Here is a 21,962-nt window from a genome sequence, read left to right as displayed (position 1 = left end):
TACTAAAAAGAAAACTAAGGTGGGTAAAGCAGTTTTCCCTTTGAGCGGCAGAGTTGCCCTTCTTTCTGTCCTCCAGACCCACAGTGCTATTGCCTTCCCGAGATGCCCCTGAGCTTGGCAAGGATCCTATTTGCAGCTCTCCCAGGCCCTGAGTTCCAGGAATGTGACCCTTTGTGGCAGCAGCCTCTGGGCAGCAGCCTCTGGGGTCGGGGTCCTGGGGACTGGGACAGAGGTTGAGTAAACAGAGCTGTAGAAAAGGCAGCTCCACTTCTCTGGCTCCCTCCCTCTCGGCCTCTCTTTCCCTTCCTTAGGCACCGGAACAGAGACAGAAGGGCCCAATTTGCTGGGCTCTCAGCTGGAGACCACGCCATGACACCCTCAAGGCCTCTTCTGATGCTGGCCTTACTGGCGTGGGCTGTTCTGGCTGACCAAGGTGCGGGAGGGTGTTGGTGGCCATTCAGGCCAATGTAGGATGGGTGTGGGTGGCCTGGGCTTGGTGTGCCGACTGATACCCACTCCCTGCAGAGTCTTGCAAGGGCCGCTGTACCGAGGGCTTCAATGCGGACAGGAAGTGTCAGTGTGACGAGCTCTGCTCTTACTACCAGAGCTGCTGCGCTGACTACATTGCGGAGTGCAAGCCCCAAGGTGCGTTCAGAGCGGCTGGGTGGGCTTGGGGTTACCTTTGCAGCCGGAGACTCACCACCACCCACTCTGCCTTGCAGTAACTCGTGGGGATGTATTCACTCTGCCAGAAGATGAATACGGGGCCTACGACTATCCCGAAGCCAGAGACAACACCAGCAACCCTGAGCAACCAGTGACCTCTACCCAGTCTGAGCTAGAGGTCCCAGGACCTGGGCAGGGGTTCCTAGTGCCTGAGTCAAGGACCCTGGTACCTGAGCTGGGGGTCCCAGGGCCCAAGACCACTGAACAAAGCATCTTTGATTTCCCAGCAGAAGAGGAGCTGTGTAGTGGGAAGCCCTTTGATGCTTTCACTGATCTTAAGAATGGTTCCCTATTTGCCTTCCGAGGTGACTCCAGGGACAGATCTTTAGGTGTGGGTCTGCCCCAGGAACATCACCTCCTCACATAGCCTCTCCCACTTTAGGGCAGTACTGCTATGAGCTGGATGAAAAGGCAGTGAGGCCTGGCTACCCCAAGCTTATCAAAGAAGTCTGGGGTATTGAGGGCCCCATTGATGCTGCCTTCACCCGCGTCAACTGCCAGGGGAAGACCTACCTCTTCAAGGTGCCAGGCCCAGGGGTTGTGGGTCACGGTTGAGGGAGTTGTGCCCAGGAGCAGAGTGGGCAAGAAACCTGGGTCTGGGCCTGTGCTCCCTGCCTGGAGCTCTTTGAAAATAGGGAAGCTCCAGGCTCCAGGTCCTGAGTGACAAGCCTGGAGCTGGGTCAGCCGGCATGGGAAAGGAACTCCGCCTCTGTGCCTGGCCAGCCACCTCCTCACTCTTCTTCTCCCATCCCCCTTAGGGCAGTCAGTACTGGCGCTTTGAGGATGGTGTCCTGGACCCCGATTACCCCCGCAACATCTCTGATGGCTTCAGTGGCATTCCAGACAACGTGGATGCAGCCTTGGCCCTCCCAGCTCACAGCTACAGCGGCCAGGAGCGGGTCTACTTCTTCAAGGGTACTGGGGTGTGTGGGGGGGGGTGGGGATAAGCAGATGGTGGAGCTGGCTCAGTTTTCTTCTGCACTTCACCCGGGACAGGCTTCAGGTTCTGTTCACTGCTCCTCCCGTACAAGGAGCTCCTAACTTCAACAGCTTCTGTGCTTCCCAGTCCTGCTCATGCGCACCCCCCCGATCCCACCTGCCCTGCTCCCCAGGGAAACAGTACTGGGAGTACAAGTTCCAGGAACAGCCCAGCCAGGAGGAGTGTGACAGCAGCTCCTTGTCGGCCGTGTTTGCTCACTTCGCCCAGATGCAGCGGGACAGCTGGGAGAGCATCTTCGAGATTCTCTTCTGGGGCAGATCCTCTGGTATGGAGGGAGCCCCCCCAAGAGGCCTGGCTGTGGGTCAGGGGTAAGGCTGGACTGAGTGGAAGGGGTTGTGGTTGTGGAACTACCGAGCAGAAGCTGTTTGCTCAGGTCAGACTTTGCTTCTGTTGACCTTGTGGGGAGCCGTCTCTGCCTGGACCCCATACCTTGGACTTTGCCTAGTGCAACCAGCGCAGGAGGGGCTAGGGTGAGATGGTGGAGGAAGGCCAGGGGAGAGAATGGAACAGAGTTAGAAGGCCAGGGTGCTGGGCTCTGCCACGAGCTTGCTGTGTGACCTTGGACAAGGCTCAGCCCACCAATGAGCACAAAGTGAACCCTAAAAGCCCTACTGGGGGCAGGGTCCAGGCCCTCAAGGCCTGCCATTAACCTTTTACTTGCCACAGGTGGTGCTGGAGAGCCCCAGTTCATTAGCCAGGACTGGCACGGGGTGCCTGGGCAAGTGGACGCCGTCATGGCTGGTCGTATCTACATCTCCGGTTCAGCTCCCCGTTCCTCCCGGGCCAAGAAGGCCAAGTCTAAGCATCGAAACCGTAAACGCTACCGCTCACGTCGAGGGCGAGGCCGTGGCCACAGCCAGAACCGCCACCGGCCATCCCGGTCAGCCTGGCTGTCTTGGTTCTCCAGTGAGGAGAGTGACTTCGGAACCTTCAACTATGACTACGACATCGACTGGCTTGTGCCTGCCACCTGTGAGCCCATCCAGAGCGTCTACTTCTTCTCAGGAGGTGGGAGCCTCTGCCCTCTCTGTGGCTGGTCTTGGCAGGGTCTCCCCTCTGTGCCTGGTCCTCATGGGCTGAACAAAGTCCTTGGGCAGTGACTCCAGGTCAGGCCAGGAGTCCTCAGCTGCGTCGCGCACACTCACTTCCCTTTCCAGGAGACGCCCAGGTGTCTTTCTCTGGGAAGGAGTGGCAGGGCCAGGCTGCCTCTCACACAGTCTCCCCCGACCTCTCTTCCAGACAAGTACTACCGAGTCAACCTTCGCACACGGCGCGTGGACACCGTGAACCCTCCTTACCCACGCTCCATCGCCGAGTACTGGCTGGGCTGCCCAGCCCCTGACCAGAAGTAGTCCAAGCCTATACAATTGGATCCTCTGCTGCTCCTTCCTCTAACCTCCTCCTCTGAGCCCAATAAAGATTCCTTGGCCCTGAGTTTAAGGCTATTTTTCTCACTGGTAGACAGGCAAGAGGCAGGGATCTGCCTGGGTAAAGGAGGGGAAGCTGGGCTGTCAGGATGGCTTGCGAGAGGACAGAAAAGAAGCTCCCTGTGTCCAGCCCATGTTGGGCTCAGGCCCTCCCTGTGAACCAGAAGGCTCTGTGGTTTGGCAAAGGCCTTATGAGTGTGAGCCTCACACCTGTGCTTAGCAGCCCCAACAACCCACCAGCAGCTAATCAGGAATTTGAATCCTCCTGATGACAGGAGTTACCAAGCCTCCCCCACCCCACCAGCTTGCCTTGCCTCTTGGAGTTGACTACAGTCTTGGAAGAGAAGAAGGGGCAGGAGATGGTGGGGTTCAGGCTCAGCTTTTCTGCCCATCCTGAGCCTGAAATAGTTAGCTCAGACACCTGAGTGTCTCTCTGGAGAACTGGTCACTGTGCTCCCAAACCCACACCTAGGATGGGTCATTCTTTGAAGTCTGTCTTGGGTCTGGGGTGGGGGTGGGGGGCTGAGTTAGAAGAGATGGGGAAGGGTAGGCAGGAAATTCAAATGTACTCACTACTCTTAGAAAAGTGACCCATGGGGAGCCTCCCTGGTGGTACACAGGGTTAAGTTTCAGCACTATGAAGCAATCTGCAGCCATTGAAGCACGAGTTCGATCCCTGACCAGGGAATTAATCCACATAGTGCAGCAGACCTCTCCTGACTCGCCTGCTGCTCCCCTCAGCAGTGTATTTCAGTCAGTCCTCCTGTTCTGCTCCCCACTCTGTCTATGGTGAATCTTCTCACTCTCCTGCATCTCTGGCCTACACCCCAGCTCTTGTATGCATAAGTAAATCTTTAAAAAAAAAAAGGGTGACCCAAAACTTCCACGGATAAGATTGCTGTAGAAACAAAAACATCTTTCTTAGGACCCCTCAATATCTGTGGACCTCCTCTGGCTTTGGGATGCCCATCTGGGCTCTTGGGAACCAAGAAAGGGTTAGACAGGAAAAGCTCCAAAGCACACCTGAGTGATCTGGTCGTGACATCTGCTCCCCAGCCCTGTTGTGAGCGGGTGGCTCCACCTCCTCTGCTGCCCATTCTCTTCCAGTCCTGCGAGCCCAGAGCCCAGACCTCACTAGCGTAGTTGGGCTCCACCCACGCTCTACAGGGGGCTGAGGGCGCCTGAAAGGGCAGCTGAAGCACTGGGAGCACTAGAGAGAAAACTTCTTGCTTCCAGGAAGGAGCCCTGGGAATATTTTCATGAAGTAAGTGTGCCAGTTGGTGGTCGGAGGAAGGGGTGTGAGGCCAACTTCCTTTGTGATGTCCTGACAAGGGACCACAAAATTTTTGTCCCACTCTTACCCCCTCCACCTCAACACTGCCCCGCCCCTGCCCCCTCACGTCCTCTGGGACTTCTCTGTCCACCTTAGCTGGACTCTACACCTTGCCCTTCTTGGAGGCGGGCCCGCCACCCAGAGCAAAAAAAACCTCACATGGGGTGGGTCTAGTGTGGACACAGCCTTGGCATGGCCCTCTGGCTCCTCACCCTCTGTCAGTCCCATGGCCAGCCCTGTGCATGCATCTCCAACAGGTGATGTGATGGGGCAAAGGTGGCCAAGGGAAGGATGGGGGGAAGGTGTGAATAAGAGAGGTTGAAGAGGGTTGGGGAATAGAGGGCTTTGAGATTGGGGTGGAGCTCTTCCAGGGGTCCTGGCATATTTCCCACCCTAACCTGAAGGCCACACCAGTGGGTTATGTCCCCACTGGAGAAAGCAGGTCCCCTTCAGTAGCGGGAAGCTGCTGGAATTGGAGGGGGTGTTTACAGCATGGTCCTACCCAGACACTGGCACCTGTGAGCACCTGGCCCAGGTCACCTGCCTTCCCCAGGCCAAGTCACAGGTGACCTTTGATGGCCCCCCTCTGCAGGGTGGGGGTTTTCTTACACAGCTAACTTTTTGCTCAACCCACAGTTTCTACTCTTAGGAATCCTGCCTCCAGATTCTGTTCCCTTGTGCCTGGCAGAGAGGATGCTGGAACCAGACTTCTTTCCTTACCAGGTGTGGTTCCAGAATTGTTGGGTCAAGAGAATCAAGTGTAGGAAGCCTGGAGGTCTAAGCCCCAGGCCTGAGCCTCCCCAGAGATCCTGACCTCTTCCAGATACACTCCAGCACTCCTGGGAGCCCTGGACAGTGGGCCAGTCCCCGCCCTCCCACAGCCCTGCCCAGTACACCTGTGTCCAAACCTCCTGTCCAGCTCTAAGCTTGGGCCCAGGTCAGGGATGGGAAGGGGCCAAAGCGGCAGCCCCCCAGGGACTAGCTGGGTCTTCAGGGCTTTCTCCAGAGCAAGCTACTCCCCAGACTTCACTGGGCAGCCTGTCTGACCTCATCTACGTGTTAGCTACTGTCACCAACCTTGACTACTCCCACCCATTGTTTCCGCAGGAGGTACCTTCAGATGAGGTAGGGCGCTATGTTTTCCAACTTTCCTGCTATACCTGGTCACTAATTCTTCTCCTCTACAGGGGAATTAACAGCTGCCTCATCCGAAGGTCCTGTAAACATTACCTCACTGCTAAGTTAGATAGGAGCAGCTAGACCTGTTCCTAATTTTAGACAACTGGGGGCAAACACTTTTTCCTTGGCAGGAACTGGGTATTCCATCTCTCTGTCCCCAGAAGTTAGCACAGTGTTTGACTCAAACATCAGCTCTCAGCAAATGCTCAGTGTCGCAGAAGCCTGCGATACATGGGGGATGTGAAAGCTCAAGGATATGTGGGTACCCTGGTCCACAACAGAGTTTAGGCACAAGTAAGTACTGCCAGGAATCATAACTAAGCTTAAGTGTAGCTTTTCAATCAAACTTCAATAGTCTGGGTTGCTAGAAACACTGTATAAGGCCACCGGCATTTTTTCCCCCCACAGTTAAATTTCTGGCCAACTAACAATAAAAATGGTATGATTTCTCAGCCAAGTGATACATGGTAGAACAGAAGAACCTAAATCTTCCCACTCTCTCATGTGGAATAGTGCCCTGAGAGGCTCAGACTTGCTATATATCAAGAAGAAACTGGCAAACATTGTAGAGGAAATGTCTTTTGAGCCAATGAATATATAATTTCTAAGAAGGGAAAAGTACCACAGGAAACTCATACAGGGAACAAACAGAAAAAACAAAGTTTCATTAGGAGCAGACTCTGAACAGTTCTCAGAAATATGAAAATCAAAATAATAAATAACCATGGTGTATTATAAAAAAAAAAAAGAAATATGAAAATCTTTGGGTGTTTGTCACAAGATGAAATAAGTATACATTGGATACAATAAATATTTATTGAATAAATAACTAATGTTGATAATAATTTCTTAGCGCCTCATACAGACTTTATTATCTCAACATTAATCAAAGTTCTTAGAAGTTTAACTATACATAGAGACTTTGGGACTACCTAGGAGTCTTTGGCTCCATTTAACAGAGGAAGGGCCACAGTAGGTCATTTGATCTCTTTCAGCCTATTTGGCTTCTAGAAAAGGGGCCTAAAACCATTTTCTTTTCCAAGCTACAGGACTATTGTGAAGACCAAAAGCAAATATGTAAAACAATTAGTTCTTCATGAATATTTACATACTGTTTTTCATACTCTCAAAAGCATGTTTAAGAACCCACATAAAATATCCTGCATTAGGTTTATGTTTACCAGTATGTGCCCATAATCATAATGTATATGCTATGCATATACATGTGCATGCTTATTCACATGTTTATATACAGTTCTATATGTTGTTAAATCTGAAAATACTCCCTGACTACAAAGAACGTTTCCCTTTATTGAGTCAATCCACAGGAGGCTTACTCTCCCCACAAACAAGGGATTTTCAATGAAAAGTAGACATAACTGTTTTGCCACCTAAATTGTTTTTACTTTTGGAAGCAGAACAAAGGGTGATGAGAAGATGTAAAGTAAGGAGAGTCAGCACATGGCAGAGACAGGCAGAAGCACAAAGAAAACCAGGAAACAACAACTGAAAGGAAAGGGAGGAATACAGAAATTTTAAAAAGGTAGCTGCCCTACTTCTAATTCTACCGTCCTGTCTCTTACTTGGCATCCTCCAACTGGGTGTCCTTTCCAACACAAACTGGACAAAGGATTTCCTTCTGCTTTCTTGGAGGCTTCTGGCCTTAATTACAGGTCTGCATCAAGGATGTGTGGAACGAAAATGACAATTCATTTGTGCACCTGGCCAAGTTCAAGGCAGTCTGGTCTACTTCTGGGAAGGTCTGGGTACTATTTACACCCAGTGGAAAAAAACCCAGCCCAGCAGTGTTTGGAATGAACTGGAGAAGGCAGATGGGCACTAGGTTCAGAAGGTACTGACAAGACCAGTTATTTCCCATGTTGTCTGGGTTTCCTCTTGCTCCCCAAAATTCAGAGGATGGGCCTTCCTGCAAGAATTGCAGGTGGCTGGCTAACCAGAGCTAAGTACAAAGAGACTGATAGGTTCACTCAGAGTCAGTGATTTGCAGCTAGGAGCCAGGAGCTCCCCAAAATCTTCTCCAGACTTTGATGATGAAGTACCAGTTAAAGCTCTCCCAACTCGCCTTCCATTGCCTGCACCATGACATACAGCTCGGCCAGACCCACCACAGAGGCGACGATCAGTGCAACCAGTATCCGCTGCAGAGGGGGAGAACCGTACTTAGAGGATGCAGGCCAGTATCCAGTCTTTAGACTCCAGCACCTCTAATTTCGATGGAGAAGCCCCCAATCCAGGTCACAGGGGTGGGAAGGAAGGAAAGGGAAGAGGATCTGAATTCTTCTGTGTCGGAAAGTTCAAATGCTCCTCTTATTTTTTGGAAAACACTTAACATATTCATTCTCACGCTAATACCCCCCACCTAGGGCACCCTGCCTACTCACCGAGGCCATTTCTGTGAAGACATACTGGCTTCCAAGGTAAGTACAGACGAAGGCTGCTGCCACGGTAACAATGAAGTTGAAGATGGTGATGACCAGAGCCTTCACTGACCTCACTTTGGGGAGGAGCCCAGGGAAGAAACCTTTAGGTCAGCATCCTCCAGAGGCCCTCTTGGCTCATCTCTTTTATCCCCAGACTGCTCTCATCAACTGGGTTCCCTCAAACACCAAGCTTGAATAGCCCAGGCTTAAACCCAGAATACTAAAGTGGAAAGGAGAAGCAAACTGACCCATCCCAGGGAGAGGCACTAGCAGCCTGATTTCTAGTACCTCACCTTGCTTTCCCAGGTCACTGAGAGTCCCACCATGCTTTGAGTCCTGGAAAAAAAGGAAAAACATTTGCTTTCAGAGTGGAAGCAGCTCAGAGGCAGTCAAAAGAGTATTCTTTTGTCAGTCTGGGCTCAGTCCTCTTTATTCCCCAACATATTAACTCTGCCTTCTCCATGAATTCTTTTGTCTGGGGACCAGATGAGTTCTTTTCTGGGCCACACATTAAGAATTTCAGTAAAAGAACATAGGCTCCCAGTACCTAGCTATCCCTTTTCTGTTTCAGGGCAGGAACATGTTACAGATTATTAGGGACCTGTCAAAAGAAAGACTTCAAAGAACACTCCCATCTCTTTAACTTTTACAAATAAGTTGCCATCCCAGCCCAGAGTTTCAGTGAATCAGCTGGGAATTCTATTTGGTTTGTAGGAAGCAGAGGGCTTCCATGGTTCCTGAACTGTATACAAGCCAAGTTTCCATGTTATTTCTTTTCCCTGTACTTCTTCCCAGTGTAGATCCTCAGTTCACATACTGAAGAGCAGGCCCTTACCTGACAAGTGACATTGCGGGTGATCCGTTTATATTCCTCATTGGCTAGCTGTATCTTAATCTTCTCTAGCCGGGCAACTAGCTCTGGATTCTGAGGCAGAAATGAGAAAAACGATATTAGGAAGTATGTTGCAATCATTGGTTTCGGGGACAAGACACTGCTAGAGTGCTGGGAAATCCATGAATCAGTTTTGCCTCCACTGCTCAGGGGATTTTTTTTTTTTTTTGAAGGGAGTTGTGTCAGTTTTCCATAGGAGGACAATATCTGAGTCCCACATCCCAGCTCTGAAGGGTTTTAAAAGACAAATCTGAGCCCAAAGGTTGATTCATAAATTTCAAGGTACCACAAATACAGTCAGATTATTATCCAGATAAACTCAGCCAACACCCACTCTCACAAATATCTCCCTTACATACCCGAGGTGGCTTTACAACCTCTGGGAGATAGATTTCACTGCCTTCTAGGAGCTCATGAAGGTACAAGGTGGAATCTGGAAGAAAAGGTTTCCACAAACATAATGATACAGAGAGTTCAGGTTGAAGGATTAAGGTAAGAAAACGGGCCAGCCCTTCTATTCTTCCAATCAAAATAAAATATGGCCATTCCTGTATCAATCTCCAGGAACACCTTTAATTGGGAAGACTCTAGGAAAATTCCACATGAGTATCTCCTAAAGCTGTACAGCTGACTTCAACTGTCAACTTTTAGTTATCCTGCCCATGTCACATCTAACACATAAGTCATTTACATTTGCCATTAACTTGTCTCCTCTATGGCCAAAACAGAATTGTCCTAATCAGGATTCAGTTATATAGATGCTGAATATTCAGAGTACGCTGACTAGACCATCTCTTTCTAAGGCATTTTTAAATTCCAACCGTTCAACTGTCTGCTCTTTGCATTTCTGGCTAGACTACATTAATTTTGGAACAAGATCTTAAACGCCAGTTTATTCTATCCCTTTTATAACGAAGAGAACTGAGGCTGAAGGAGGAGAAATGACTCCTACAAAGGGAATTTGTACCACAGCTAGGAGATACAAGCTCAGATGCTATTCCCAGTTCAGATCTTTCAACAGTTTTTCTGTCATCCATACAGATTTGACCATTCTTGCTTTTTTGGATGGAAAGAAATCCAGATTCCCAAATAGGACAAGTTCATTATGCTAAATTCATCTAATGTGGCTTAAAAGAAACTGAGCCTGTGAGATAATACTGGATTAGAACTTGGAGTTCCTCAGGGGTCTGCTGAGAGACAGAGGCCTAGAAGTGGCAACTAAAGAGAGCAGAGACTGCACAGGTGAATTTGTTATTCACGAGGAATTCCCATGGATGTCGTGAAGGACAAAGGTTGCCCTATAGTTTATGAGATGACTGGACTGTCTAGGTGACCGTCAGCGGGCGAGGGAGAACGTTGGCTATTTCCCTCAGAAAGATGCTAAAGTTGGTAAAACGCAGGCGACTCCGAAGTGGAGACCGGAGCTCACCCCTTTCTCTTAGGTACTGGTGCAGTTCCCGGATCAGGCGGAAGGAAACCAGGTGTGCAGGGCCACTGGCGCTATCACCGCCCTCGTGCTTCTCCCCCAGCGCGGCCTCAAGCTCTGCCCGCAGCCTCGGGGGCAGCTGCTCCGGCTCCAGTTCCCCACCGGGGAGCAAAGCGCGCACCAGCCGTTCTCCAGCAAGCAGGTGAGACGCCATATCTCAGCCAACCTACGGTCAGGTGACCCCGCAGGGCACTTCCGCCCGCCGCCCGCCGGAAGTAGCCCCGAACTCACGCGGCGGGGCGGGGCCGGGAGGAGGGCCCAGGGGCGGGGCCGCGGCGCGGGGCAGTGTGGGGCGGGGGCGGAACGCCGCCCGGCCGCGGGTCGGGACCTGTGTCAGCAGCCGAGCGGGGCGCTCGGGCCGGACATGGCGGGCTGTGTGGCCCGGCGGGCCCTGACCGTGGGCAGCCGCTGGTGGTCCCGGTCGCTGACCGGGACCCGGGGGCCGAGGCCGCTCTGTGCGGCACGTGGAGTGGGGGCCTTCTTGCCAACTGCGACCACGATGACGCGGAGGCACCTCTCGTCCCGGTGAGGGACGGAGCGCGGGGGCCGGGCCCGGAGGCCGGGGAGCGTGTTCTCGGCCGCTGAGAAAGCCTGGAGGCCGGGCCGGCCCAGGGTGATGGGAGTTCGACTCTGGAAAGGTCCCGCGCAGGGAAGCGACCTGTGCTGCGTGGGGCGTGTGCCAGGAGCAAAGACAGAGCGCAGCCCCGAGCCCTGGGTTGTGCAGGGCTGGCTCGGAGGGGCCGCTGGGTAATCCTCCCAGAGCGAATCCTGCCTTCTTGAGTAGGGGGTTTCCGTGCGCCACTATTAGTGCCCTTTTAATTCAGCCCTGGGTCTTTTGACTCGAACCCCCTCTCTCCGGAAATGGTTCAAAGACTTCCTCGAAAAGATGCTAGAGAAGGGAAACAGCACTCTTGAGTCTGGGCCTTGCGTGGGTCCTGGCTTTCACTGTGACCTTGGGGAGACTGGTTATCTCTGCCTTGGGGAAGGGGTCTTGAGGCCATGGGGATGGTGCGAGCAGTGTCTCTAGGGCTGGGACTGGCAGATCATATTGAAGGTGGTGGATCAAGGGGGAGGAAGCATAAAGTACACATCTCCAAGATAGTACAACAATGCTTTGAAGGTTCCCTGGAAAGGGCAGCTCTGTGCGGAGAAGTCACTGAGAGAACCCATCTTTTAGGGACCGTGATAAGAGAGTGATATTAGGGCTAGATGATAGCTTTTTGCAATTTAAGACTCCTGTGAAAATTGATGCAAATCTGAACAAAAATTAGATGGAGAGACTAGTAGGTGCCCTGCAGGGAGTACAGTAAGAAATCTAGAATTGATTAAACCCTTTAAGGGTAGGGTGAGAATTATAATTTAGAGGAAGAGAAGGACATGGAATTGTAACACAAAGTATGTGTTTTTTTTTTCTCAGTATCACTTATGCACTAGATCCTGCTGGGATCACAGACTAATCAGACACAGGCATTGCTCCCAGGGAGCCTCACATCTCTAATGGAGATAAGACATGGACTCAATTTTTAACTGAAATGCCAGATGGAAAGGACAGTTAAAGTGCTGAGGAAGGTCAGGCGGGTGGGTCAGGGAAGCCATGGAGGTAAGAGGATATAATTAAGCCAGGTTTAAAGGAATGATATGAGGAATGATGAATAAGAGAGAAGAAAGTGATCTGGAGCGGTTAGACTAACACAGGCATAGCCTGTGACTGGACTACAACGGAGGAAAAAAGGCAGAATCTGCAGTATGGCTTGACGGGACCCTTACCTGCTTCAGCCCTCCCCACTGCCCTGCTGGCCCTGCCTGGCCTTTCATTATCCTAGCAGCTTCTGATGGGTAAGTACCATGACCTCGGGTTTTCAACTGCTTTTTTCCTTCCTAACCAGAAACCGACCAGAGGGCAAAGTTTTGGAGACAGTCGGTGTTTTTGAGGTGCCAAAACAGAATGGAAAATATGAGACGGGGCAGGTAAGTGCCAGGCTGGGTCATCTCATTTTCATGGTGTTTCTGCTTCCAAAAGTGTCAGATTTAAAGGCCTGAATGTTAGGGTTTTCTGCCTTGACTTTTTCTTCTGCACCGCTTCCCAGTATAGGGCGCCACTTCTAGGAGCACAAAGGGAGCAGGATGCAGAGGCCATGGTGGTGATCCTTGAAAAGTGAATTTTAGCACCCTGATTGGGTAGACCAGACCACACCATTTTTTTTTTTTTAATTGGGTTTCTTTTTTCCTGACTTTGAGTGCTTTTCACTTATTAGTGGGTTTTCTTTCCAAGTTAGTATGGACAGACATGATTTGGACTGTAGTGTAGAGAGAGCCAAGTTGCTGAAGAATCTGCTAGTATGGTGGATGGTGGGAAGTCAGTAGAGGGAACTTTCAGAAAATCACACCTTTGATGCTTTGTTACAGTTGAACTGTTTGAGGCTCTTTTACTTTTTTTTAAAAAAGATTTATTTATGCATACAAGAGCTGGGGTACAGGCCAGAGATGCAGTAGGTGTGAGGACTTACCAGAGACAGAATGGGGAACAGAACAGGTGGATCTGAAATACACTGCTGAGGGGAGCAGCGGATGAGACAGGAGAGGTCTGCTGTGCCTTGTGGGTTACCTCCTGGCCTGGCTGGGGATTGAACTCGTGCTGCAGTGGCTGTGGATAACTTCATAGGTTGTGTCCTAACCCCTTGCGCCACCAGGGAGGCCCAGGTTAGGACTTTTTGTTCACCGTTTTTCTTTTCATTTGTGTATATCTACAAAGGCCTGGGCATTGTGCATTGGGATAATCGGAAAGCAATGCCTTCCTGGGGTTCATGGTCTAGAAAACAGTGATGTGTAAATGATTTGATGTGCACTATACCAAGTGGAAGGGAGCTCAGGGAAGGCTTCCTAGAGGCCTATGCTATGGCCTAAAAAATGAGTAGAGGTTAACCAGGTGAAGAACCAGGTGTATTCCCGAGTTGTTCTGGGTGGATGATAGAGCCCAAGGGACAGAGTGATAGGACCTTTTGTTGGAGTTGCCACCGCCTGTGCTAATAGTGGCCCAAGCCCACTTGCCTGGACTCGCTGGACTGTGTTCTCATTGAGGCCTGTTTCCTCCCAGCTTTTTCTCCATAGTGTTTTTGGCTACCGAGGTGTCGTCCTATTTCCCTGGCAGGCCAGACTGTATGACCGGGATGTGGCTTCTGCAGCTCCTGAAAAGTAAGTTTCCCTGTTATTCCATCTCATGGTATCTTCAGGAGGAGGCCTGACTCATGGCAGACGTACATAATAAGGGCCCCAGGGGTGAAGACTGTATCCTTTGGGCCTTGGAAACAGCCCCTGAGTACCTCCCTTGCACTGATAGCCATGGAGACAAAAATACTGAATGCCAGTAACAGTCTTAAGCCAGAGCATTCCTTTAAGCCTCCCCAGGATGCTTCCAAGTTATTCTCAGTTTTCATTACAGGTACTGGGAGGGCATTTAGAGGACTAGTTATCTTGATTTCTTAATGTTCAGTTAGAATCTTTCCCTTGAGCTCTTGTCATCACTTGAGTACATTTAGGGGAAAAAAAGATCTATCTCTGTTAAATGATCCCAGCCTCTGAAGTGTGAGAAGAGTGGGGGCATTCTGGGCTCCAGGGACTTGAGGTATCAATTGTTTTCAACATAACCCCCTTCCAAGAGACATCAGAGAGTAAAGGCAAATGACGACTCTGTGCTATGGGCCTCCATACTCCATTGTTTACTCCAGACTGGGGAATGGCTGGGCAGGGATATCACCAAATAGGTACCTGGCCAGTGCTAATGCCAGTTCAGATTAGGCACCAACATGTTTAAGTAAGGAGACAGTAGGGAGCTGGGGCAGACACTGCCTCTGTTTCTCTCAGGGTAATCTTGGGCTTCCTTTACCCCATAGAGCAGAGAATCCAGCAGGCCATGGCTCCAAGGAGGTGAAAGGCAAAACTCACACTTACTATCAGGTGCTGATTGATGCCCGAGACTGTCCACATATAGTAAGTAAGCAAGATGGCTGGGCCTGGGGTTCCTCTCCATGGGAAAGGCCTATACCCTGATGGGAATAAAGGGAAGGGGAGGGGCCAAATAGAGCCCTAACACTGGGCCCTAAATCCTTAGCACTGAATAATGAACAAGAAAGTCTCTGACTTGCTTCTTGCCTTAGTCTCAGAGATCTCAGACAGAAGCTGTGACTTTCTTAGCTAACCATGATGACAGCCGGGCCCTCTATGCCATCCCAGGTGAGTAGTGAGCATCTGAATGGTACCTGTCAAGGAGGGGTCTGGTGTATCTTAGGGAGAGGATTCTGATGTCCTTTTATCTGTTGGGAGGGATGATAGATGCTGAGAGCAAGGGTGCCAGGGGTGTTCCACCCCGTGAAAAGCCAGGAATTATCATTTTTTTCGCAGCCCTGATTCTCTTCCCTCTTAGGTGAGTTTCACTATCTCTTTATCACTCTGTGCCAGGCCTAGACTACGTAAGCCATGAAGACATCCTCCCCTATACTTCCACCGATCAGGTTCCCATCCAGCATGAACTCTTTGAAAGATTTCTTCTGTATGACCAGACAAAAGGTAATCTCTCCAGAAGGGAAATTGGAATGGGAGGGCCCTTGCGTTAAGAGAACAGCATAGAAATAATCTCAGAGCTGTGTCCACAACTGTTTAACCTTTCATTAGACGTCCCACATAGATAGAGGGCTAAGTTCTCTGCCTGCCATATAGGGAAGCTGAAGCTCAGGGATGATGAGAAGTGACTCGTGGTTGCAAGTCGGTGGCAGAGCAAGGTCTGAAAACCAGAACCCCTAACTTCCAGCCATTTCTCTTCCCAGGATGCCATATACCTCCTAAGGGCTTATTCTTAGGCATAACAGCTCATACCATCTCCCCACCTGTGCTTTTGCTTCATGTTTTGGTGTCTTATTTACCTGGGCCACCCCTGGTAAGGTTTTCTAGGAGGGGTATTTGAAGAGTAGGTGCAAGGCTCTGGACTCTGGTCTGGACTAACCAGTTTTTTCTTGCCCAGCACCCCCTTTTGTGGCTCGGGAGACACTACGGGCATGGCAAGAGAAGAATCATCCCTGGCTCGAGCTCTCGGATGTCCATCGGGAAACAACTGAGAACATTCGAGTCACCGTTATCCCCTTCTACATGGGCATGAGGGTACGTGCCCATATTGGACCCCTTCCACCAGGCCTAGGTCCCCAGATTCTGTGTGAGGGCCCCATTGTGACTGCTGGAGTGGGCTTAAAATTTAATTTTTATTTATTTTTTCAGATTTACTTTAATTTATGCATACAAGAACTGGGGTATAGGTCAGAGGTGCGGGGTGGTGGTAGGTGGGCGGGGGTGGAGGTGAGGATTCACCAGAGACAGAGTGAGGAAAACAGGCAGATCTACTGAAATACACTGCTGAGGGGAGCAGTGGGTGAGACAGGAGAGGTCTACTGTGCCATGTGGGTAGCTCCCTGGCTGGGGATTGAACTCAGGCCGGCGATAGTTTGATAGCTCTGAGACTTTCACCCTGTACCACCAGTGAGGCTCCAGGCTTGATATTTAAAACACTTGCATGTGGTTCTGCTTCCAAGTCCTGTTTGTTTGTTGGGGTTAGCCGCTTCCTGGCAGTAGCTGACACTAAGACCTACAGCAGGAAAACCCAGGAAGAAGTCCTTCAGGCAGACATCTCTTCTGGTCATGGTTGTGAAGGATTTGTACGTACTTATCTAGATCAGGGTAGGCTGATCTTAACACTTTTGTATATTATTCAGACATTTATTGAGCTGTTTCTGGCTTGGCTCTAAGCTAGGTCCTGGGACTACAAATAGAAATGAGACACACTATTTCTTCCTTCCAGGAACTCATGGTAGTGAGGGAGGATAGCATATTGTTTACCGAGTATCAGAAAAAGGTTGGGCTATTCCAGTCTTATTGGGAGGGCCAAGGAGGAAGGCAGTGGTTTGGGTCTATAGTGATAGGGCTGGCAGGGAGGGGGTTAATAAAAGGAAGAGCCCTGTGGCTGACTGCCATGGTGACCAGCTTTGTGGATGATCTTGACAATTCCTTGACAATTCGGAGGGAGACCAGGGATGGACCCAGGAAGGCTGCCTCCCTGTGGATTTGTTGGCCATTGTCCAGTCATCATCATTCTGCAGACGTTGGTGGCTTTGTTCTGTCTCAGCAAACTTCTGGAATACATCTACTCCATTGGAGAGATGATTGGAACACACTTGCTTCTGCACACTAGGACTTAAATTGTGTTTTTTTCCCCAGGAAGCCCAAAATTCTCATGTCTACTGGGTAAGTGTCTTCCTCAGGGAAGAATGTAAATGCCTGGGAGGGCAGGTTGGGAGGTGGAGTTGTTTACCTCCTTGGGGGTAGGGGTTGTGCAGCAAAGGTGTCAGCCTTTGTTGTCTTTTGCTCTCCCCAGAATTCTGGGCCAAGGTCTATTCTTTGTGAAACATGAACTCTTCCTCCCCATTCCACAGTGGCGCTACTGTATTCGCTTGGAGAACCTCGACAGTGATGTGGTACAGCTCCGGGAGCGACACTGGAGGATATTCAGTCTATCTGGCACCTTGGAGACAGTGAGAGGCAGAGGAGTGGTGGGCAGGGTGAGTATCACCAGGCAGTAAGGCCCAGTTTCTAGTGCTGCCCACCAGACCTGGGGTGTTGCCAGTGATTTCCTCCTCAGTGGTTAGCAACAGAGGCACAGTGTCTGAATGCATTAAGCTGTTTACAACAACCCTGTGAAATAGATTCTTACAACCTGTTTCACAGATGAAGAGTAAGATTGTGAAGTTAAATAACTCATGGGCCCACAGCTAGGAGTAGCAGGGCCTGCATTTAAATGCAAGTGAGTCTGACATCAAAGCTTATGTTGAGTTTTTCTTGCCTGCAGTGTCTTTTATAAAACGTTTGCATTTGAATCTGTTAGATGTGGCCTGTGTCCCACCCACCACTGTTGTTTACTCTTCCTCTGCCCCTTTACACATGTACATCCTCTGTTAATCCTTGAATAGATGTGATTTTGCCATTTCTGTACCACCTCACCTGTCTCTTGAGAAATAGTCGTGAAGTAGCCCAGGGCCACATTCAAAAGCATTTAACCAAGTCAGCGATGACTTGGTGAAGCAGGGTGGGTTAGTGAGGGCAGGCTTTGCACTTAGTCTGACTTCAAATGTTGGCTGTGTTGTCTGCTCACTACATAACTTTGGGCAAGTTATTTAAGTAATTTGCTAACATGGGTATTGTACCTGTTACTTTATGCTTGTCAGAAGGCATCGATTAGCAGAGGTTTGCAGAGCACTGCCATGGTGCCTCGTACTTAGGTACTCAGTAAATGGATGCCAGAAGGGGCATTTACAGATGAGATTCTGTGCCTGGCATCTTTGCCTGGTGCCTAGACATTCAGTCTGAGGTGATCTTCCTGGAGTGAGAATAAAAGAGCCAGGTCAGTGGCCACACTGTGGGAAGCGGTACTGGCAGGCAGCTTTTGGCCCCAGATAGAGAATGTGTCTGACATCTTTTGCCTGAATCTCACAGGAGCCAGTGTTATCCAAGGAGCAGCCCGCATTCCAGTACAGCAGCCACGTCTCTCTTCAGGCTTCCAGTGGGCACATGTGGTAAGTGAGCACATGCTGGGGCAAAGGAGACTCAACTCCACACACACTAATTGCAGGTCAGAAAAATGAGAGCTCATCACTAACTCATACTTGTTAAACTCTGGGCCAAGATAAGTCCTGAGATGGCGGCTTATATGTTGTGCATTGCTGGGTGGGACTGCGCTGATTTTACAGTTTTCCAGTCCATGATTTTGTTGACTGAGAATTTAGATTTCATGCTGTAGAGCTGCCCATATAGTTTGGTATTTTCCCTGGCATTTCACTTCTTAACCTGAAAATGTAGTTGGGTAGTTTATGTGGTGTGCCTCCATGGGCCAGTCAGGACAGCTGTTGTTTCCCTTTCATGTAGAGCCAGGAGGGGCCCTTGGATCTCTGGATTAGTGTATCCTCCCATGAGCCAGGCAGGAGGTCCCAGTCCTGTCTCATCCTGCTGTGGCTCTGCCACAGAGGGCATGGGCTATCCAGGTCCTCAGAACTCAGTCCTCACTCCCTCTAAGTCAGCTTCTCTCTGACCTACAGGGGCACGTTCCGCTTTGAGAGGCCTGACGGCTCCCATTTTGATGTCCGGATCCCTCCCTTCTCCCTGGAAAGCAATAAAGATGAGAAGACACCACCCTCAGGCCTTCACTGGTAGGCCAGCTAAGGTCCTGAGCGCTTGGCTCCTGAAGAACAGCTCTCGTCCCACAATTGCTGCAGAACTTTCTCTCTCCATCATGGGCCACAATAGGTCTCTTAATCGTTTGCGCCATTTGATTGTAGGGTTCTTTTTTTGGGAGGTGGGGCATAACTTCTTTTCTCCAGAAGACCCACGTAGGACTCTTCCAAGGCTGGCCTCCCCCATAAGCCCTGCCGACACTGTGTTCCAGTCAACTTTTCCATGAGGAACTGTGTTCAGCTGTCACAGGCCCCTGAAGCAATTTCCTGGCCTGTCAGACAGCTGTTTGGAATGTGAGGTTCGGTCAATAAACAGTGCACGCTTGGCCACCCTCGCCATTTCTGCCCCCAGGGCCTCAGGCTCTCTTTTTGACTTGGTGGGGGTCCTTGATTACTTTCCTTGCTGCCCTACAAGGAAGCTGCCCCTTCTACTGGGTTATGTACCTGTTCCCTCCTGAAACTAGAAGTTGTTTGGGTGTCACTACAGGTCACTCTAAGTCTGTAGGGCAGGGGCTGGACTGGACTCTAATCTTGTCATCATCCTCTGCCAGGCACAGCAGACGTCAAGCATCAGGGTGTAAGGAGTGGCCTGATTCTTAGTGCTGGCTGACCATTGGCATCTCTGGCCTTCCCAGGCTGGGAGTGTAGTGAGGCAAGCCAGTGTGGTTTGGGCTTGCCCCCTATGAACACAAATCTGTCAAGCATCCAGACTACAAATGCAGAAACTTAGTCAAGGAGCTTTAGGCACGAAAATAGGCAACTCTTTTCTGAGTTTCTCAAAGGTTTCCAAGAGCCAGAGATGAGATGTGCGATATTTTGCCCTGATTCTTAGGAATCCTGCTCCCCCACCACCATAGTGATTGTTAAAGAGATCGTTTCATTCTTGAATTAATATTAAATCTCAGTTCCAGCCCTTATTAGTGTTGTCCTTAATCCTCCACCAGGGGGAGCCTGGGTTGCAGGGCAACTGAGTATAATCAGACTTAATACCCAGGGAGAACACAAGGTTAAGCCGTGGACAGAAATTCAGAACTCAGCTCATAGCAGTAAGCTCACCAAGGAACACTGATTATAAGCGCAGATATACCACTGTAGTATAACAGAATTTTATTAGAAATTAGTGCTTGTTTCCATCTTTGTTGAGCAACAAAGACCCAGTAATGGTACATGTGGTTAATAGTAGGCTTCCAGTTTTGTCAGAAACTGACAAAGTTTGACCTTCATCCACACTTTCCCCTGGGCTGCTCAGAGTTGAGAAATTTATACAGCCTGGAGGTGCTTTCTGAATGACACTGGGAAATTAAAAAATTTCCCAAACCCTTAGTCCATAGATCACTTCAATGTTAGTATTTTTCTTAAGACCAAGGAAATATTTTCACTCAGAGGAGTTATAAACTGAGTCCCACACTATTTGTGCTTTCTCAAGAAGAACCAGTCACCACTGAGATAACCGAATGTCAAAGCCGTAGTGGCTACAGGGGCTGGGGGGTGAAAAGACAAGTGTTGAAATACCTGCATGGGGCACTAGGACCTTGAGTGTTGGGTTTCAGGAAGGTGCTGAGGAAACTGGCCACTGGCTCCAGGAGGAAGCATTCTAGTAGAGAAAGCCACAAAACCAAAGCCAAAATCTGGTCAAAGCAGTGGATTTGTCTTCGTCTTGTTGTTCCAGTAAGGGCTGGAAGAACTGTAGTTATCACCAGGGTGCCTCACCTGAAAGGCTAATATATACATTCAAAACTGCAACAAGTATAAAACGTTTGATTGGAGTCACATTTCCCCTGATCTGTGCCATTTCAGGTCCTTGTGGGTTTCTACTAACCCTTGGGCCTGACATTGTCCACAGAGACTCTGGGGTCAGCCATGAGCAGCCACTTAGCTATGTAGTAAAAGAGGATCTTAAGAACTGTTGTCCCCTCCTAAAGTACTGCTAAGTGGCTCTGCTGCCTTGATAGGCTGCCTGAATAGCTCCCTCCCTGAGGGCATTCATTCCTCTGGATATGAATTCAGATATGTAGCCTCTCAAGGGCCAAACCAAACAAAAAAGAAAATGAAAACCAAAGTCCTGGAGAGGAACCCACACTCTGGCCCAAGAGCATTTCCATAGCCAAGTTACCCAACAAGAAAGGAATGAAGGCCTTGAAAGGGCTTGGGCTGGTCACATCATCCTGTGTGAGACTCACCATGGTAGAGGTACCAAGTACAGCCAGGACACAAGACCAATATCATGAATGGAGGAGGCGGATGTACGGCCGAGCAGGGGCCACTGCACAGGCTCCTGGGAAGGCAGGACTCTGCATTCACTGCCTGTGGCTGATGGGCATGCAAGTGAGGGCTCATAGCCTTCCTGCTGCAGCTCATGTTCCTGACCTCAAGCAGCTTCCAGCCCCTATAATGGCTCTTTGGCTTTATACTGAGGACAGCATGCCTTAGCGCTCAGGACAAGAGGATCAAAAAATACAATCACATTAGGCCCTTGGTGTCTGACTCCAAGATGGAGGGTAAAACGTCTTTCCTCAGAGGGGTGCTCTTAGGCCCTCAGGTCCCAATCACACTTTCCCTCCTCCTGGCACTGGGCCAGCCTGACAAAGTCAAAGCAGCTCAGTCTGGGGTGGTTTTGTTTTTTTTTTTTTTTTTGCTACTTCTATTCCTTCCCTCAGATTGATTTTGCAGAAAGAGGGGTATTAGTGTCCAAAAAAAAAAAAAAAAGATGTGGGTCAAATACCCCGAGTGAAAGTAGAAAGTGCTTTAAAGAAACAGATCCCAGAGGTATGGAGAAGGGCCAATAGTCCTGCCTCACCCAGGGTAAGGCAACCTGAAGGGGAAGGAGAAAGACCCAGTTCCCTTACTGTTAGATTTAAAACTACTTATTTCCTAGATTATTTTTTTAAAAAACAAGCTCATCAAGCCTGTGCTTTTAGGAAAAAAAGGAGCCCCTGTAAGAAACTGGGTTTCCACAGCACCAGGAACCACCTTTCCCACAAGATGAACCCATTTCCCTTGGGCCTCAGCCAGAGGGAAGGGGTGCTATGGGGTAGCCCTTCAGTAGAGGGGTGTTCAGCAATGGGCCGAGGGAGAAGCTCTTAGTGGGAGGTGGGAGATTCAGTCCATTTATCCCAGAACCAGGAGCTGCTCCCTGTCAGACAGGCAGGGAGATGTTGAGCAAAGGGGTCAAGATGTGGTCATTAAGTGCTCAGGACTCAGGGCAGAAGCATGT

At 49.9% G+C, this 21,962-nt stretch overlaps 4 protein-coding genes across 5 annotated transcripts; 3 read left to right on the top strand and 1 right to left on the bottom strand.

Annotated features, from left to right (window-relative positions):
- Positions 1-369: 369 nt before the first annotated feature.
- On the top strand, positions 370-3,078 carry VTN (vitronectin; the record flags this gene model as incomplete). Its single annotated transcript, XM_084236405.1, has 8 exons — positions 370-433; positions 526-645; positions 723-1,031; positions 1,109-1,248; positions 1,485-1,641; positions 1,839-1,991; positions 2,393-2,734; positions 2,966-3,078. 8 exons carry the CDS (start codon positions 370-372, stop codon positions 3,076-3,078), a joined length of 1,398 nt encoding a protein of 465 aa, XP_084092531.1.
- A 164-nt stretch (positions 3,079-3,242) lies between these two features.
- Positions 3,243-5,682, top strand: SEBOX (SEBOX homeobox; the record flags this gene model as incomplete). The annotated part of the gene is given in 5 exon segments (XM_084237843.1): positions 3,243-3,350; positions 4,929-5,051; positions 5,210-5,296; positions 5,300-5,611; positions 5,674-5,682. Coding segments are annotated over 5 exon segments (639 nt in total).
- A 2,046-nt stretch (positions 5,683-7,728) lies between these two features.
- VMA12 (vacuolar ATPase assembly factor VMA12) lies at positions 7,729-10,638 on the bottom strand (the record flags this gene model as incomplete). Its single annotated transcript, XM_084238382.1, has 6 exons — positions 7,729-7,824; positions 8,068-8,180; positions 8,400-8,442; positions 8,942-9,031; positions 9,358-9,431; positions 10,428-10,638. 6 exons carry the CDS (start codon positions 10,636-10,638, stop codon positions 7,729-7,731), a joined length of 627 nt encoding a protein of 208 aa, XP_084094508.1.
- Positions 10,639-10,848: 210 nt separating this feature from the next.
- On the top strand, positions 10,849-18,811 carry POLDIP2 (DNA polymerase delta interacting protein 2; the record flags this gene model as incomplete). Of its 2 annotated transcripts, none has more annotated exons than XM_084239249.1 (11): positions 10,849-11,009; positions 12,371-12,452; positions 13,633-13,676; positions 14,375-14,471; positions 14,639-14,714; positions 14,940-15,047; positions 15,499-15,635; positions 16,743-16,769; positions 16,958-17,083; positions 18,015-18,094; positions 18,614-18,811. In XM_084239249.1, 11 exons carry the CDS (start codon positions 10,849-10,851, stop codon positions 18,726-18,728), a joined length of 1,053 nt encoding a protein of 350 aa, XP_084095375.1. In that variant the 3' UTR covers positions 18,729-18,811. The 2 variants fall into 2 exon arrangements, with proteins under 2 accessions (XP_084095375.1, XP_084095374.1); XM_084239248.1 differs by having other exon boundaries at positions 13,579-13,676.
- Between the last annotated feature and the right edge of the window lie 3,151 nt (positions 18,812-21,962).

This window comes from Talpa europaea, assembly GCF_964194135.1.
Source record: "Talpa europaea genome assembly, chromosome: 7".
Classification (NCBI taxonomy): domain Eukaryota; kingdom Metazoa; phylum Chordata; class Mammalia; order Eulipotyphla; family Talpidae; genus Talpa; species Talpa europaea.
This window is presented reverse-complemented; position numbering and strand designations above follow the sequence as displayed.